Source organism: Ciconia boyciana, chromosome 1 (genome assembly GCF_034638445.1).
Source record: "Ciconia boyciana chromosome 1, ASM3463844v1, whole genome shotgun sequence".
Lineage (NCBI taxonomy): Eukaryota > Metazoa > Chordata > Aves > Ciconiiformes > Ciconiidae > Ciconia > Ciconia boyciana.
In genome coordinates this window covers 197,490,450-197,506,661 of record NC_132934.1, presented here as the reverse complement: position 1 = coordinate 197,506,661, position 16,212 = coordinate 197,490,450, and the positions used below count along the sequence as shown (strand labels likewise).

Genomic DNA, 16,212 nt, shown 5'->3' with positions numbered 1-16,212 from the left:
GTTTCAAATAACTGCTCTCAGGCAACTTAAAAAAAATATCCAAAAATGAAAACAAACAAACAAACAAAAAACCCCCAACCCCAAACAAACAAACCACCACCCAACCCTTTTTGGCATCCTCAGTTGTTGGTGCATTTTCAACACTTTCTAAAAGTTCCCACCCTCAGTCCTTCAGCCCAAGCTGAATTCTGTCATTGAACAAAGTCAGCAGTTAAACAGAAAAGAAGATGTCACCTCTTCACGTGTATAAGTAGGCAAAGCTTTGTGTATAAGAGAATTCATCCCTGTTCTTCTATAATCCATATTGTGGAGGTATACTATACTAAGGGACAACTACTAATTTTGAATGAACAGTTATGAAGAAAGTCATGAGGATCTGTTGATGACATTAACTGTACACAGTTAAGATTTTTCTGGTAAGGGCAATTGGAAATTTCTGTAGAAAAAGGTAAGAAGAAACAAAGCTAAGTAAGTTCTGGTAAATAAAGACTGAAGATTTCACATATCAAAATTTCTTTTAGTTACAAGGATAAGCTTAATAATACATCTATACATGGTTATCTTAAACCTACAGCTGGGAGACCGCACCAAATAGCACAAGATAAAGTTCCTTTAATTTTAATAAGAGAATTATGAAAGTAACTAGAGGCCCCAGATACTTCAGGTTTTAAACTTTACAAACCACCACAAAAAAGTAATCAAGCAATACAGACTTTCATCTGTATATGATCCAAAGAGTGCATATGCCATAGTGCTTGTGGAAACACTGAGACAGACACAGGGAACAAGCCAGGATGTCCTGTCTGGCTTCAAGCTGCTGCTCCAGAAGGATGCAGATCTTCTGTGCATCTTCTATTATACCTGCCAGTCCTATGCAGATGTCAAAGGGTACGGCAGAAGATCCGAAGTGGCATCAAATCCCTATGAGCTAACATCTGAATATCACCTAAAGACATGCAACCTGATTTATGACAAACTTCTGAAAACACAATTCAATTTAAACATTCATACATGTACCCGAACACCTGAAAGTCACTATTTTCATGCAGTTAAAGGCTATGGATGTGGGCGTCACAACTACAAATATGGCAGGGTGTGCTGGTTTTGGCTGGGATAGAGTTAATTTTCTTCATAGTAGCTAGTGTGGGGCTAGGTTTTGGATTTGTGCTGGAAACAGTGTTGATAACACAGGGATGTTTTCCTTACTGCTGAGCAGTGCTTGCACAGAGTCAAGGCCGTTTCTGCCTCTCACCCCACCCCACCAGCGAGGAGGCTGGGGGTGCACAAGAGGCTGGGAGGGGACAGAGCTGGGACAGCTGACCCCAACTGACCAAAGGGATATCCCATACCATATGGCATCATGCCAGCACAGAAAGCTGGGGAAGAAGAAGGAAGGGGGGGACGTTCGGAGTGATGGCGTTTTGTCTTCCCCAGTAACCGTTACACGTGATGGAGCCCTGCTTTCCTGGAGATGGCTGAACACCTGCCTGCCCATGGGAAGTCATGAATGAATTCCTTGTTTTGCTTTGCTTGTGTGCACGGCTTTTGCTTTACCTATTAAACTGTCTTCATCTCAACCCCCGAGTTTTCTCACTTTCACCCTTCCGATTCTCTCCCCCATCCCACCGGGGGGGAGTGAGCAAGCGGCTGTGTGGGGCTTAGCTGCCGGCTGGGGTTAAACTATGACACAGGGTATGAACTGGTTGTAAAACTGTAAGTACATATATTCATTACAAACAGTAGCATATACTCCAAGTGAAGAATTACTTGATAGCAAATAATACATAGATATTGTAACGAGCTGCATCTTTTTCTTCTGATGCTGGACTCCCATTCTTTGGTCAGTCTCTCCCTCATGTTAGTGCCGTAAATATTCCTATTTTTCTTTCCTTCTGTTTCCCCTCCCACAAGGTGGAGATCCAAGAAATCCCTTAGGTAACTTGGCTGCACATTTTATAGCAAGGTACAGATTTTTTTGAGGAAATGGAAGTCAAGAAAGAACAGCATTTCAAAACACTCCCTTCCCCTCTACCTCAGAAACCAACAACTTACTTAAAAACTAATTCTAGAGAAGTATACCACCAAAAATTTGGCTACCACCGAACTATTTTCATAACAGCACATCTCTAAAGATATATAATGCAGTGTATTCAAACACACTTCTCCCTCCATGGCTCAGGGCAGTTAGCTTAACACAGGAAATTCCAGATACTTTTTAGGTTTGAAAACACTGAAAAGCACAAAAGCCAGCTGACTGACCACTTGGGCTCCACAAAGGATACAGTACTTACCTTTAGAGAACATACTTTATTTAATAGAAGTTTTTTGCTCCAATATACAAAATAGGGGACTGTAGTCCCAATTAACATTTACATAGTTACACAGCAAATAATTTCCACCATTTACAACAACTGACAACTTTCCCACACTCCCCACTGTATTACAGCCAAGAAAAAATCCTATAATGTTTTACATACCAACCGGTTATATTTTGTACTTCCCTGCCTCTTTTCTTTTTTTTAAGTTACAGTTTCTGATATGAGTTTAATTAAGAACTTATAATTATTTCAGCTGCACTAAAAGAAAAATGAAATATATAATTTGGAATACTATCTCAAAACCCCTATACAAAATAAAAGTCAGTATCTTATAAAAATACATTGCCGAAGTAAAACCAGTGATACAACAAAAATGTTTTAGACTTTGTTAGGGTATAAAATATTTAGCAACTAGCCTCAGCTTTCAACTACACCAAACAAAAAAAAAGAAAAAAGGAAAAAAAAAGACCAAACGTTTTCAATTAGCAAAAAGTAATGTGACAGTTCTTTTACAATACTGTACCTTTAGTATGCAAAGGACTTCATCCTTCTAACGTGCACCATTATCCAACTGATTGACCCCTTAACCCTTTTCCCACTGAAAGCTGAAAAAGGTTTTAAAATTATTTGAATCCTTTAAAAAAAATCCAATCATATTTTCTGCATCTCCCACAATATTTAAGCTTTACTTTACAATGCTGGTAGTTTAATCATGATACATAATTTTCTATAAAAGAATTACAGCCAAACCAAGGCTTTAGAAACTTTGCATTTTACAAAAGCAATTTGTTACAGTATGACAGTTGCTAAATAGCCCAATTTATTTAGTGACCCTGTTAAAGATTTGTTAAACTGAGTGAATAGGTGAAGTCATTTCCTGAGCTAAAAGATACAGGTAAGTTAATAGTCAGTTATAGCAGCAGACAGGAGACATTCTTTTTAAAAGTTGTAACAGTATCAATAAAATAACCTTAGAAAATTACAATAATGTAAAAATCACTTGCTGAAGAGGGAGTGACAAGGACATCCAAGACCTGATTGCCATAATCTGGAATGCACATCCCATGACTTTCCAGAAATTACATTCAGCTACTGTCAAACAACGTACTCGTAAGTGGAAGAATGTCAAATCACAATAGTTCACATTTCTTACAGATCAGGTGTTTTGTCAAGATTTAATTCTTAATGCTGTTTCATAAACCTAAAGCAAGGTAAACTGCTTAGTTTCAGAAATTGTCACCCTACAGGACTTAGTATTATTACTTTTAAAGGAATGTGGTATCTTCACCTCATGAAATTCCAAGCCTGTTTCTTTTTATTACTCAGACATAATTTACACTTCAGACCTTGAGTGGTTTTTAAGATAGTCACCCATGCCATTGGGAACAGAAGTGGATCCATTTTTAGGAGAGGGAATAATATTCTGAAAATGGTTTACTTTGATCCAAATCATTCTAATTTGCTTAGAGTATGAAACATTAACAAATTATTAAAGAACTGTAAAGACCAGTATACCACCACTGCACCATCATTTTCTTATGATACACATTCTTAAACTCTTCTGTGTAATAGTTTGATCACTTTTTTCACTCATTAATGGAAAGAGGATAGTCTAATTTAATTAAATAAAGTACCTCACTTAGATACCAGTTCCTCGAGAAGGAAATCTCTCTTCTGTGTTATTCATTTTTTACAGACATTATAGGCATTGTTTTTAGAATTTATATTGGCTCTTCTTTAACATTTAAACATAATTAGTTTTAATTCAAATTAATATATAAAATCTCCAATACTTGTTAGAATAAAGGAAAATACACAAGATCCTAAGTTACAATAATTTATAAATAAAAATAAACTATTACAAACCAAATCTTTCCCCATACGGAGATTAAAAGCCATAATCTTCACTGATTGTTCCCGATCATACATTATAAATAACGTAAGCTTCTTCAGAGAAGCAAAACATACTTGCCTCCCCAACACCAGTTTATATCTTCAGTTAAACTACTACCATCAAGAAGGCAATTGTGTTGGGCCCAGATATATCTTCTTGCTTACATGTTAACCCTCCCAACCTCATTCTTTTAAACTTAAGCACAGGAAACTAAGTTCAGAAAGAGTCCTTTACCTTTTACACACAAAGTCTGTATAAAATACAGATTTCTAATGCTCCTATTGCACCAATCTGGCAGTGCAGTTAGAACCTGCTTCAAATTCCACTGAAGTCCATGAAAGGTTCTCCAGTGACCTTAATGGGCTTTGAATTAGGACCATAGAGATAGTATCACCTAACGGAAAGCTCCTGCAAGAGTGGCTGGTATCTCTCTTTTTGCTTATGGGATGCAGGGGAGATGTGTAGTCAGCATGATACCTGAGCAAATAAAATGAAAATGATACAAAGGTTTTAAGAATCCCAAACTCTTTGCTTAGTTGTGTGCAAACTGTGCTACTGCCCCTGGAGCTCCCTGCTTTCCTTTTTTTCAGTGCTTGCTCCATTCCAAGATAGAGAAAATGTGAGGCATAAAAATCTCTCTTCACCACAGTTCCCCCTCAATCCCGAGACTGATAGAAGAGGATGTAACCAGATTCAGAGTTCTTTGAGATGTCTGATGTCAACCCGTAGAATTCTTCAATAGCTTGTGCATCAATTTTCTGTATGTAAAAACCCAAAAATTTAAAGTAAGAATATCTTGCATAACATATACATGGCATTAAGTTCCACTCTAAAAACTACTGTCCAACAAAAATAACTTTCACATAATTACATAAAGTAATAAAATTCAAATAATTTTTAAACCTGTTATGTTTTGGTTTCCCCTCTGCCATCAGCTGCACAGAGGGAAGTGGATATATGCATTTTATATATAAATTTTTAAGTGAACCTACTATGAGTGCAACCTTATGTGCATTGTTTGTGTGAATTTCACAGAGAAAAGTTTTAAAGACAACAATATCCCATTGAGACTTTAAATTCAATATGAAGAATGTAAGTACAGACTATCATTTCTAACTCTAAGCAGTGTAAGCCAATCGAGTTCAGAGGAGACTAAGGAGAAGGCAGAGAATGAAGGCTAACTTTTTCTATGTTTTTCACACAGAATGTTTACCTGTGACTTTGTTAGCTTGGAAAGCTGCCTATAACCAAGATTTTTGTGGAAAGATGCAAAACTTCTGCTAAGAAGATGAAAAGAGTATTGTCTGGTTTTCATTGTCATCATTTTCAGCTACAAAATAAACTGAAAGCAAGCTCTCTTGCCACGTTTTAAATCAAGGGCAATTAGGCTGCAAACAACAAAAAGGTGGAAAGATAAATTTTCCTTCACTTAGGCAGATTTTATTTCATTTCATTCCCATTATTTGGAATAAAACATCTCTCAGGAGGAGTGAGCCATTCCAACTTGATGAACCATGGGCCTAAATGTCAATGAGATGTTTTGAATCTAAGAACAAAAAGATTATTTCCTTCCTCTTTAGAAAGGCTAAGAGGAAAAAATACATGTCTGCCAGGTGTTACTGCTTTGGAACTGGAGAGATTGTCCCTGATGTTTGTGAAATGATATGAGATCTACTACAGCTCTCTGTTTTCCCTGGAGGAAAGTGAACTTTTGACCCTATCGAGACATTTCAATTTACTGTGCATCTTGATAAGACATAGAGGCAATCCTTTTACTTTCCCAACAGCTCTGCATATTTCCATGTTTGTCACTTCCTGTGTGAAAAACCATCCATAATGTGGCTTGGAGAGAAGAACTCTTCTATACCCTTGACTTGTTCTGCCAACTAACAATATAAGTCCAATAGCTGTCTCACTCATCTTTCTTCTTTTCAATTATGCATTTCTTGTGTATTGTAAGGAAAATGTAAACTATTCATTTTATAGATCTAGTTAATTCAAATAAAGACAGGAAAAGGACTTGGACAGCACGATCATACTTCTGTTCGTGCATAAGCATAGACAAGGGGGAAAAAAGGAAGATGACTGAACAAGCAAAAAACCTGAGATGATATAAGGACACCAGCAGTTTCTGCTCTTTCTCTCAATAAAGAATAAAAGATAACTGATGAAACAGAAACGCAACAAAGTCAAAACTGGTGAAGGGAATTCTGTTGTTCCAATAAATTAGTTAGAACCCTTTTTTTTTTTTAATAATAAGTAGTCCCGGAAGCATGGCTAATATTAGCGAGAATACCATCAGAGGCAAAGGGCTCCTGTTTCAGGGATTAACTTTTAAATTTTAGGGCGAAATCTCAAAAATCTGAAGTTTCTTCCTATTTTGATATTTGTTACACCTTTGTCTGAAACAATCCAGGATACTCGATAAAAGACTACCAGGCTGATCCATTCCATTAAAACATAAGCTCCTAGAAAATATGAACAAACGGCCTGCTCCAAAAAATTGCCCTCAGAAAAGGATTGCAGTAAAACCAATTTATCTGTATCTTCATTTGCCATGTCTTCTGGCCACAGGAACAGCTTATTAAACAAAGGTGAAAGACAGTGGCCATAAACAAAGAAGCTTCTTTTAAGAAGTATAAAAACCAAAATGCAATTCAAACTATTGTACAAATTATAAGGTGCAGCTCTGCACTCACAGTTATTGCTCATTTAGACTGGGGTTGAACCCTCTTTTCACTACCATAGCAGTCCTTTTACTTTAAGTAATCATATACACAAGGGGGGTGCATGTGCTCTGGTTGGTATGAGAAAAACATTCAGGGTTACACAGAGCTTACCTCAACAATATCATCATCAAAAAGTAACCAAAAATCATGACTCTTCACTATTGCAATATAATGTCCTCTGTTAGGGCCACTGTAAAATAAAATTAGAAAAGAACACAGACAATAACACGCATGTATGTACAAATGTATTTCATTAAATTTTTCCTTTTTTTCATTTCATTCATACAATTTTTATGTCTAGATCAGGGAAGGAAGGTTGCCATCTGTGAGGGACATGTTTGTGTACCAAATCACATAACCCAATGAAAACAGGGTTCATCTCCTTCCACGGCTCTGAGAATGAGTAAGTTTCCAAGACTGCAGCTTGAATGAAGGAGAAATAAATGGTTAGAAATGGACAGAATGGGCAGAAATGGACAGGTTCTATTTTCCCTAAAATCCAGAACAAGAGTGTCCCAGAAGACTATGGCACAAAGGCTTATTTTCCAAAACTGTCCTGGCCAACTTGAGATCCAGTCCTCTTATCTCCACTCTAATCCTAGGTCTATCTAGGGAGGAATGGGGGTGGGGGTGGAACAAAGGGCAGTAACTGGCAACTTGAGGGCAGGTCTGCCATTTTGAGGGACTTCAAAAAGTTGGAAGAATGGACTGACAAGAACCTCATGAAGTTTAACAGGACGAATGCAAAGTCTTGTGCCAGACTAACTCCATCCAACAGTACCAGCTGCAAACCAGCTGGCTAGGTGGGCCCCGGAGATCAACAAGATGAGCTGTTAGCCAGCAGCGCATCATTTTGGTGACAGGGCTGAGCGTATGTGGGCTGTTGTAAGAGTAGAGCCAGTAGTGAAGTGATAAGCCCTGCTACTCTACATTCTGAGACCCAGAACTGGACATGGGATTCCAAACATGACCTTGTCAGTTTAAGGGAGTGACTGATAACTTAGAGGAAGTCCAGTGGCAGGCCACTACATTTGTCAGAGGGCTACAACACCAGAGGGATGAAGAGGCTGAGGGAACTGGCTTTATTCAGCCTGGAGAAGACTAAATGAGGAATCCAACTGCTGTCTTCCACTACCCAAAATGGAAGAGTTATAAAGAAATGAGAGCCAGGCTCTTCTCAGAAATGCAGAGTGAAAGGACAAGAGGCAGCGGTCACAAACTGCAGCAAGGGAAATTCTAACCGGATATTGGGGGGGGGGGGAAATTACTGTGAGAACATTGATGGACTGGAACAAATCGCCCAAAGAGGCAGTGACATCAGCATTCCTAGTCATGAAACTGAGCCCAGTGCAACCTAATCTAACGTCAAAGTTAGCCCTGCTTTGAGCTTTAAGTAGTTGACCTCACAATGTAAATTATTCTATGATCCTAGATGTTAAATCATCATTTTCCACTTTGGGGCTTTTATCTACTCAATCAGCAGCTTGTAGAGCAGCCCTGATTTTAAGACGTGAAACCATAAGAACATTTGTTGAATACAGCAAAATCAAATACAAATCTAACAGTCATATTTTGAAAGCAAGGAAACAAAGTAATCAACAAAACTTATAATTTATGGATACATTTCAGAAAATGTTGCTGAAACCTTAAAAAAAAATCCTAAAGGAAATGCTTTATAAAGGAATCTGTTCTGTAATGCTTTCCTTGCTAAGAAACTTCTTTTAAAAATTATCTTTAAATGTTATTGCAGTTACATGATACTGCATGTTTTGTGGGTTTTTTTAACATAGTTAAGTTCATACAAAGATCTGTCATGTGACATACACTGTTATCACTTTCCACAAAGAATTATCATGGCCAGAAAGCCATGCATTCTGTCAGGATTGGTAGCATCTCCCCACGATGCTTTCTTTCCTAGGAAACTTTTATTTTAAGAAGTCTTTAAATGCTATTAGAGTTATGTGATACTGGGTGTTTTGTTTTTTAAACGTAGTTAAACTTATACAAAAATCCCTTGAGTAAAATAGAGTTATTACCTTCCACAATGAACTACCACAGCAACAAGGTCATACATTCTGTCAGGATTGGTGGCATCTCCTGAGGTGTTAAATAAACGAAGCTCTAAAGGAAAAACTACTCTATAAGAGAGTTTTGTGTATCGATGCAGCTGATCCATGTATTTAAATCTCTTCAAATGGAGAGCTAGAATCATAGGCAGCTTTTTTACTTTCATCCTGAAAAAAAAAACCAAACAAGCCAACAGTATTTCCAATATCCAGCCAAAACATTCAGTTGATATCAACAAACAGGAAACCTGTCTTACTGAAATCTTTAACAAATTTTGCAAGCATTAACAGAAGCTCAAATAATTGGCTATTTAACAAATATTGAACATGTCCTGTGTTGCTAAACTAAAGGTGGATTTTAACAATTGAAAGAATTGCAAATGTATTTAAAATAATAAGCTATAATATATAGTAATATTAAGAACAGCCATGATGAACCCACATAATAATTTAGACACAATGACTGCATAGCAGAGAATTCAATTTTTAAACATACCTCCCCATAGCTCTCCTGAGTTCCCAAAAGCAAAACCTAGATCCCACTTGGTATACAGTGGAGGTATTGCAACAAAGTTGTTCCAGAGATCCTGTTCCAGTTGAATTTCTCAGTAAACTAGCCAAGTCAAACAAGCTTTTTAAAATAAGCTTTGTTATACCACTTCGTTACATATGAATTACCCCAAGTTTTCCTACCAAGCCATTCACTTAACATTGCCAAGGGATACAAATAGCCCAGTGTTACTCACCTTACCTCATGCTACCCAAACAAGATAATGCTGTGCTCTAGCACAGTAGTGTTGTACAAATGTTGCAGCACTGTTTTATGGCAGTCAAAGCCAGCAAGAGATAATCTAGTTTTACTGAGGGCTCACTGGCCCCTTTCCCTAGTGTGAGGTATTGAGATCTCGCATCAGTGCCTACAAATCCTCATCAGCCAACCACAGCTGGCCCGGCAGCAAACACAGGCTTCCACTCTCTGGGCAATAAATTTGCCCATACTAACACAGCAAACAAGCTAGAGTGCTCTGCTTCCTGGCACAGCTAATTGCCTTAGATCAGCACTATGCTGAATACTTCAGAACTGCCTTCAGCCCCGAAAGGTAGCTCAAAAGTCTCAACAATACAGCCCAGGTTTCAGACATGTCTACTAAGACCATATTTTCAGAATGTCAGGAAATATGTTTGTACAAGACAATCCTTTTTCAAAAGATGGGGGGCTGGGGACAAAATCCTTGAAAACTCACCTTCCTTCCCTTTTTCTCATTAAACTTAGACTGATAGTAACCTGTAGGAAACCCTGCTAGACCCAAATTTTCTCCATGGCTCGCAAGGGAACTAGGAAATGAAAAAAGCAGGAGAAGGGCAGAAAGATGACAGAAGCAACTATTTTTAGGGAGAGTTACATTTTTATTATATTACTGAGATATGGATATAATTTCGGCTCTATCTTTTTCCAAAATGAAGTCCTCTTCTTATAATGCAACTGTGTTTGATAATAGGAGCTCTTTCACTGATGAAGAAATTCAGTACACCACCTTTGCTAGTTGAGTAGACACTATCACAGATAAGCTCCATGTTATAGGGATGGAAGAAAACTATGACTGTAGTGAAACTGAACTTAAGCCCCACATAAAAAGCAAAATATAAACAATAAAAGCTGTGTTTTGCCAATATGGCAGTGCCTACAGTCCACGTTTATGCCAACACAGATTATATTGGTCAGGGATCACATTACCTCCCACACAGAAAAAGAGCTACGGCAACAGAAAACAACAGGACAGACCTGGCTTCACAACCCTCTAATACACACCAATTAGTAAGCTTAGGCAATGTGTGCAGGCAGACTTTGCAGATGAGATATGCCAAAAGCCATGTGCTGAATCTATGGTAAACCAAATAACCAGAATCAGTGGTATAACCAGTAGAGCATGTCGGTGTTCCCACCCCTTCAACCAAATACTTTCTCAGATAATGAATACCACACAGTACACAAAATTTGAGATTTTTCAAAGGTGTAAGCAAGACTAGAAGAATTATTAGGCAGACAAGAATTGTTTTTAAACATAATGAATTTCAGGCTTCCATGGAGCTTCTGATGCTTTTCAGGAGCACTGTCAAGCAGAAGTTTAGGACAATTAACTATGTACTTTTAAGAAACTAGAAATTCAGTTAACAAAAAAAGTTACAAGCCTCATTCTGACTGAATCAGGAAAAAAAAGTGCTATCGAACTGATTCTTACAGCAATTGGAAAAATTATTTTATTATCAAGACAAAACCAAGTTTAAAAAGTCACATGAAATCAGTGACTTTTCATCATTACCCATAATCTTTGATTAGTCACTGGCAGTTTGTTTTAACTTGTCTTTTTAACTTATTTTTGGTCTTAAGACCATTCTTTCTCTCATTCATAAAATAAATAATGATCAATGGAGTCCCAAAATGCTTTACAGGGATTCTCATTACTCATGGAAGTAGGCTCACTGAATTCAAGCAAAAGGAATGAAACAAAGTCACTCTTAAGTGGAAGAAGAGTGAGAAAAATTAAAAGAAAAAGAACATTCTACCCCTGCCTCATACATACACACAAGGAAATACGAGTATTTTCATGAAATGGATGGGGTTTTTTTTCCCCTCCCTGAGTCTGATGTACCTTTTATGTGCTTCTTGCTTACTGCGACATTCTTCACAGTAATATTTGTATTCACTGCACAGAGTTTCTGTATTGCTGAAACCCCTGAATAAAAAAAAAAAGAAATGCTATAGATACTAGTTTCTTATCTGAAATATACATATAAATGTGTACAATATAAACATAATTTTATACTCTTAAGTCTACATAAGCTAGAATTTGCTAAGCTTGTGAGCTTTTAGTTTTACTTCCTCCTTTCTAGGTAACAGATAAAAGATGAATTATGAAAATTCAGATTTGTGCATGTACCTTAAACAATGAGTGATTGAAGTATTCTGCTCCACATCAACTGAAAGGTCTAAGAAGTCTTCATCTTTGCTGCTTATCTGCATGAAAAAAGAACCAATAGATTATAGGTAAAACAAGTTATACTAATTTACCTCTGTTTTTCAGTACCATTTTCTATTGACAGAATGCATCTTTTACTTTGTAACAGACTTTTAAAAATTGTTACAAGTGGCCTTTCTATTTCAGAGATTTGCTAGATCTCTGTTTCTGATTTTGTTCAGGAATAGGGAAGTGTATATGTGTCTGTGGGGGTATATAATGCCAGTTGTCATTATGCTGTGATTTCAGCTCAACAATATTAATGCCAAGTTCCTTCTATACCTCACTCTTTTCAAAAGAATAAAATCACTGGGATTCTTCTATTTAGTGTTCTCACCTCTTTTCCTCCCCTATGATTCCCTCCAACTGAAAGTTATGTATCTGCATATCATAGTGTACCTAATAAAGAGCACAAATATCTTGAAGCCTCTTCCTAGCTAGATTCATACTCTTCAATGAGCAGCAGATAGCAAATTTGTTGGTAAATGAGAGCTTGGGACTTGTTCTGATAGAGGCAGAATACTGCATAGCCATTTCTTACAAAAATGTAAGAATAACAATTAAAGTGAAAAATAAATTCCTAGAAGCAGAGAATAAATTCCACCACAAATTCTGAAAAATGGTGATGGATGAAATCCACAGCTGCCCTGAAAATCAACTATGTTATTAAAAGGTTTAGGAAATAGCAATCTGCAACCTTAACTTTTGTCTGCTAGTGTTTCCTCTCTGTATCTAGAGATACTCAATGTCACTGATGAGAATGTCCTCTGCCTTTTATGACTCCTAAGTACAAAAGTAAATGGTTTTAGAAAAGATTCCTGGCTGCAGTTTCTTGATCGAAAGCAGGAAAAGTTAAACAGCTACAGGAGAACTAATGTAACTTGATCTTTAAAACATACGAGATTTATGTTCTCTTTTCAACTCAGAATAAAAATAAATTTGGGGAGTTGTTCTCCGATTATCAAGAGATGAGAAACACACAGTTCCTAAGGGCAGCATACATGGAGAATAAAAAGAAAAATACAGGTGGTCAAGACAACTATTTTTGAGGACGAATACCATAGGGAAAAATCCAAAAACTTATGAAATTAAGTTAAAAGCTTCTGTTAGTATCTGAGAGAGGACTGGGCAAGGATTCCTCGCACTCTTCTGTACCTAGCCTTTCCATGTGTAAGTGTACATGTACAAAACATGTCACTACGCCAGTATACATCACATCTACTACATCATTTAGATGCTGAAGTGTAACGTTTATACTTTTAAAGAGACCACAGAACATATATGGAAAACTTCCAGTACGTTTTTAGAGTGGGGGAAAAAAGCCACCTGCACCTTCAGTGTGCTGCACATTTCCTGTCTTCAGGGATGTACTACGGTTTAGTTGTGTGGACAATTCTTCAAAATATCCTATTGCATACCACTTTCGGAATTATCAAACATGAGTTTATAACACTAAGAACTCTGGTGGAAATCATCTTAGCCTAGGGATTAAGAATGGCTCAGGAAAAAAAAAAAATCAGTTCTAGAAAATACTCTGCTGCAGTCTTCAGCTAGGACAGCTGGAATTAGAGAGTCATGTGATCAGTGTTATTCAGACATGCAATTAGATAATTCTTCCTCTCTTGGTCTACTCAAAGAAAATGCCATGAAACAATAAAGATTTCACAGGCAGCTTTATCCCACGCAGAAGCTGTAAGGGCGGGGAGGAGACAGAGAAGAGGAAAGGGATGTGTTGTACTTGGTTAAAAAGAGATTGGTACTGAAACCAGGAATTCTTCCATTCTTAGTGATAATACTGATAATACTGCCTTCAAGCACTTCTCTCAGGTTAGCCAGTCCGCTGTGCACTTAGGATCATGAGGAACCATTAAAGGCTTTATTGAAATAATAGCCAAGTAGATTTTTTCCATCTATGTTAATAAATCAGAAATTACTATTCTTAATTTTTAAGATTTTTTGAACATTAGTATTTGAACAGTACTTTTTTTTTTCAACATTAACTCATACAGTTTTAATTAATAAAAAATAAAAATGATACAAATGTCACCCTCCACTTTAACCAGCCCTCTCCCACACCTCTTCTGTAGAGGTTCTGTTTCAAATAAACATCACTAAGTTCCTTAGACTAAAGTCACCAATGCTATATATTTCAATCATCTATAGAACGAAAAAAAGATGGACACAGTCAGAAAACCTCATCACTTGCAGAATGAGGCCTTGATGTGTTCAAAAAGCCATCTGAGTGCTCCTAATAGGAACATCTGAATAATGTGAAGAATTTGGGTGTTCCAACATTCTGGCTAAAGGGGATGGTATGTTGTTCTCACATCATGGACATAATCTGCACCCAAACAGCTCAGCTGTATTCTGATGACCAATGCTACACGCAACAGAAGGCTAACACTCATGGAATCTGTATTTCTTTCAGTTTGAAATTTCACTGGCAATGTGAGTCAGCTCACTGATAAAAAAGCTTTTGTAACTGTAGGCTCCCATGTGTGCTACAACAGAAATTATTTTTAAATGAAGCGGAAACAAAGGGCATGATTTATCTTGTTTTTTTTTTTTAAAAAAGAAAAAAGAAAAAAGAGAGAGGAAAAAAAAAGTAGGACATAGTTACTCCTGTAAGAGAGACCACTGAGATTTTCCTTATTGTCTTCTCTCAGTCCAAAGCAGAATTGAGCCAAAGAATTTTATGCCTTGTAGAGTCATTTGAACACAAGAGCAAGACCATCAGCTGGAAAAAAACATTCGATATGTTTGGTGCTTTTGACCCAAGACAATTTCCTGTTTTCCTCTGTAGAAGTACTGAGGAAACACATCCCCACATTTAGCCATTCCAAATTTAATCTTAATGAAATCAATTACATTATCTTCTGGTTTACTGTTATTCTTTCCTTAAATTGTAAGAGAAATCTGTAAAACCAATGAACTTCTAGATCATTTTTATCAATTAGCCACAAAAATTTGTAACATTCACTTCATCATACTGCCTCTGTCAAGGAAGTGGCAAAGCATCATAACAAGAAATCACATTAAAAGCATGTAAAGACAACTTACAATCTGTTTTGTAATTTACTCATTTGTAATTTACTCATTACTGTAATTTACTCATTACAGTATGGCTTGACCCACAACACAAATCTTTGTTAAAGAATCATATCTATGTTCCTTATATTCCACTGTCCATACTTAAACTGAGGATGAATCTTTAGTCAGTTAATTTTCTACCTTAAAGATGGGCTAATGAGACAGTCCTGAAAATAAGCTCTTTTCTATAATCAGGACAATTGAAATAAGAATAAAGTCTTGCCATGCTGATTTTAGGAACATTGAGTAGGTTTGGCCAGTTACAAGATGATTATTTTCACTTAGAGCAAAGATATATTATGCTTTATATTTAAGTATGCATTAAATTCAAAATTTAAATAAAAAATATACTAAGGCTATTGTCTTATCATTAAGAAGCATTAATTCATCCACTATTGCTGTAATTTTCTACATGACCTATATCCAAGTACTCCTGACATTTTAAGTTATATTTCTAAACACAGAAAGACTCTAAATGCCAACAGCTTCCAATAAACATTAAAACAATCATATATGCTCACTACATTTGAAAATAAAACACTATTCCCAGTAATATTACTTATTTAACGCGTCTCAATGTGTTTCTAAGTGCCCATTTTCAGGTCACTGTGTTTTAATTAGACACAAGCTGATATATTGAGTAGACGGAAGCTGATAAAATAGTTTCCAGATTATTAGGGCTTGGAAAACAAAGGCCCTAATATACTAAAAACCAATGTCTATTAGAACACCAAATTTAAAATTCAACTGTCCAAGGAGGCACAGTGGCAAACAGACATGGTGCATCCTGTTCGGCAATAGCTAACAGAAAAATAGAATTCAGCAATATTAGTAAAACTCTCAAAATTGTGATAGGCCTGATAACTAATAAAATACGCTGGCAAAGAGCATATCAGCATTTTAAAATTGTATTTAGGGCTGTACGTAGATCAAAATCCTGACAGAATTAATTCACTATGCCATAGTGAGGAAATGTAATTATGTCAGTCATGCTAAGAAACTAAGCTAAACTCATGTTTCAAGAAGAAAATCAGTTCAAGAACTAAAAGAGAAGCAATTGACAGTTGCCATGAAATAATTATAAGGGAGGGGAAATCT

The 16,212-nt window shown here is 36.6% G+C and overlaps 1 protein-coding gene across 2 annotated transcripts in view; it reads right to left on the bottom strand.

The window, feature by feature from the left end:
- Positions 1-231: 231 nt before the first annotated feature.
- The window catches only part of USP12 (ubiquitin specific peptidase 12), a 40,746-nt gene continuing 24,765 nt past the window's right edge, over positions 232-16,212 (bottom strand). Inside the window, exons 3-7 of one of the 2 annotated variants that reach the window (XM_072850445.1) lie at positions 11,947-12,023; positions 11,659-11,742; positions 8,978-9,175; positions 7,053-7,131; positions 232-4,970 (exon numbers count right to left, since the gene is read on the bottom strand). In XM_072850445.1, coding sequence (XP_072706546.1) covers positions 4,869-4,970; positions 7,053-7,131; positions 8,978-9,175; positions 11,659-11,742; positions 11,947-12,023 — 540 coding nt within the window. In that variant the 3' untranslated portion in view covers positions 232-4,868. The remainder of the gene's footprint in view (positions 4,971-7,052; positions 7,132-8,977; positions 9,176-11,658; positions 11,743-11,946; positions 12,024-16,212) is intronic. The other variant, XM_072850444.1, reaches the window with a different exon arrangement.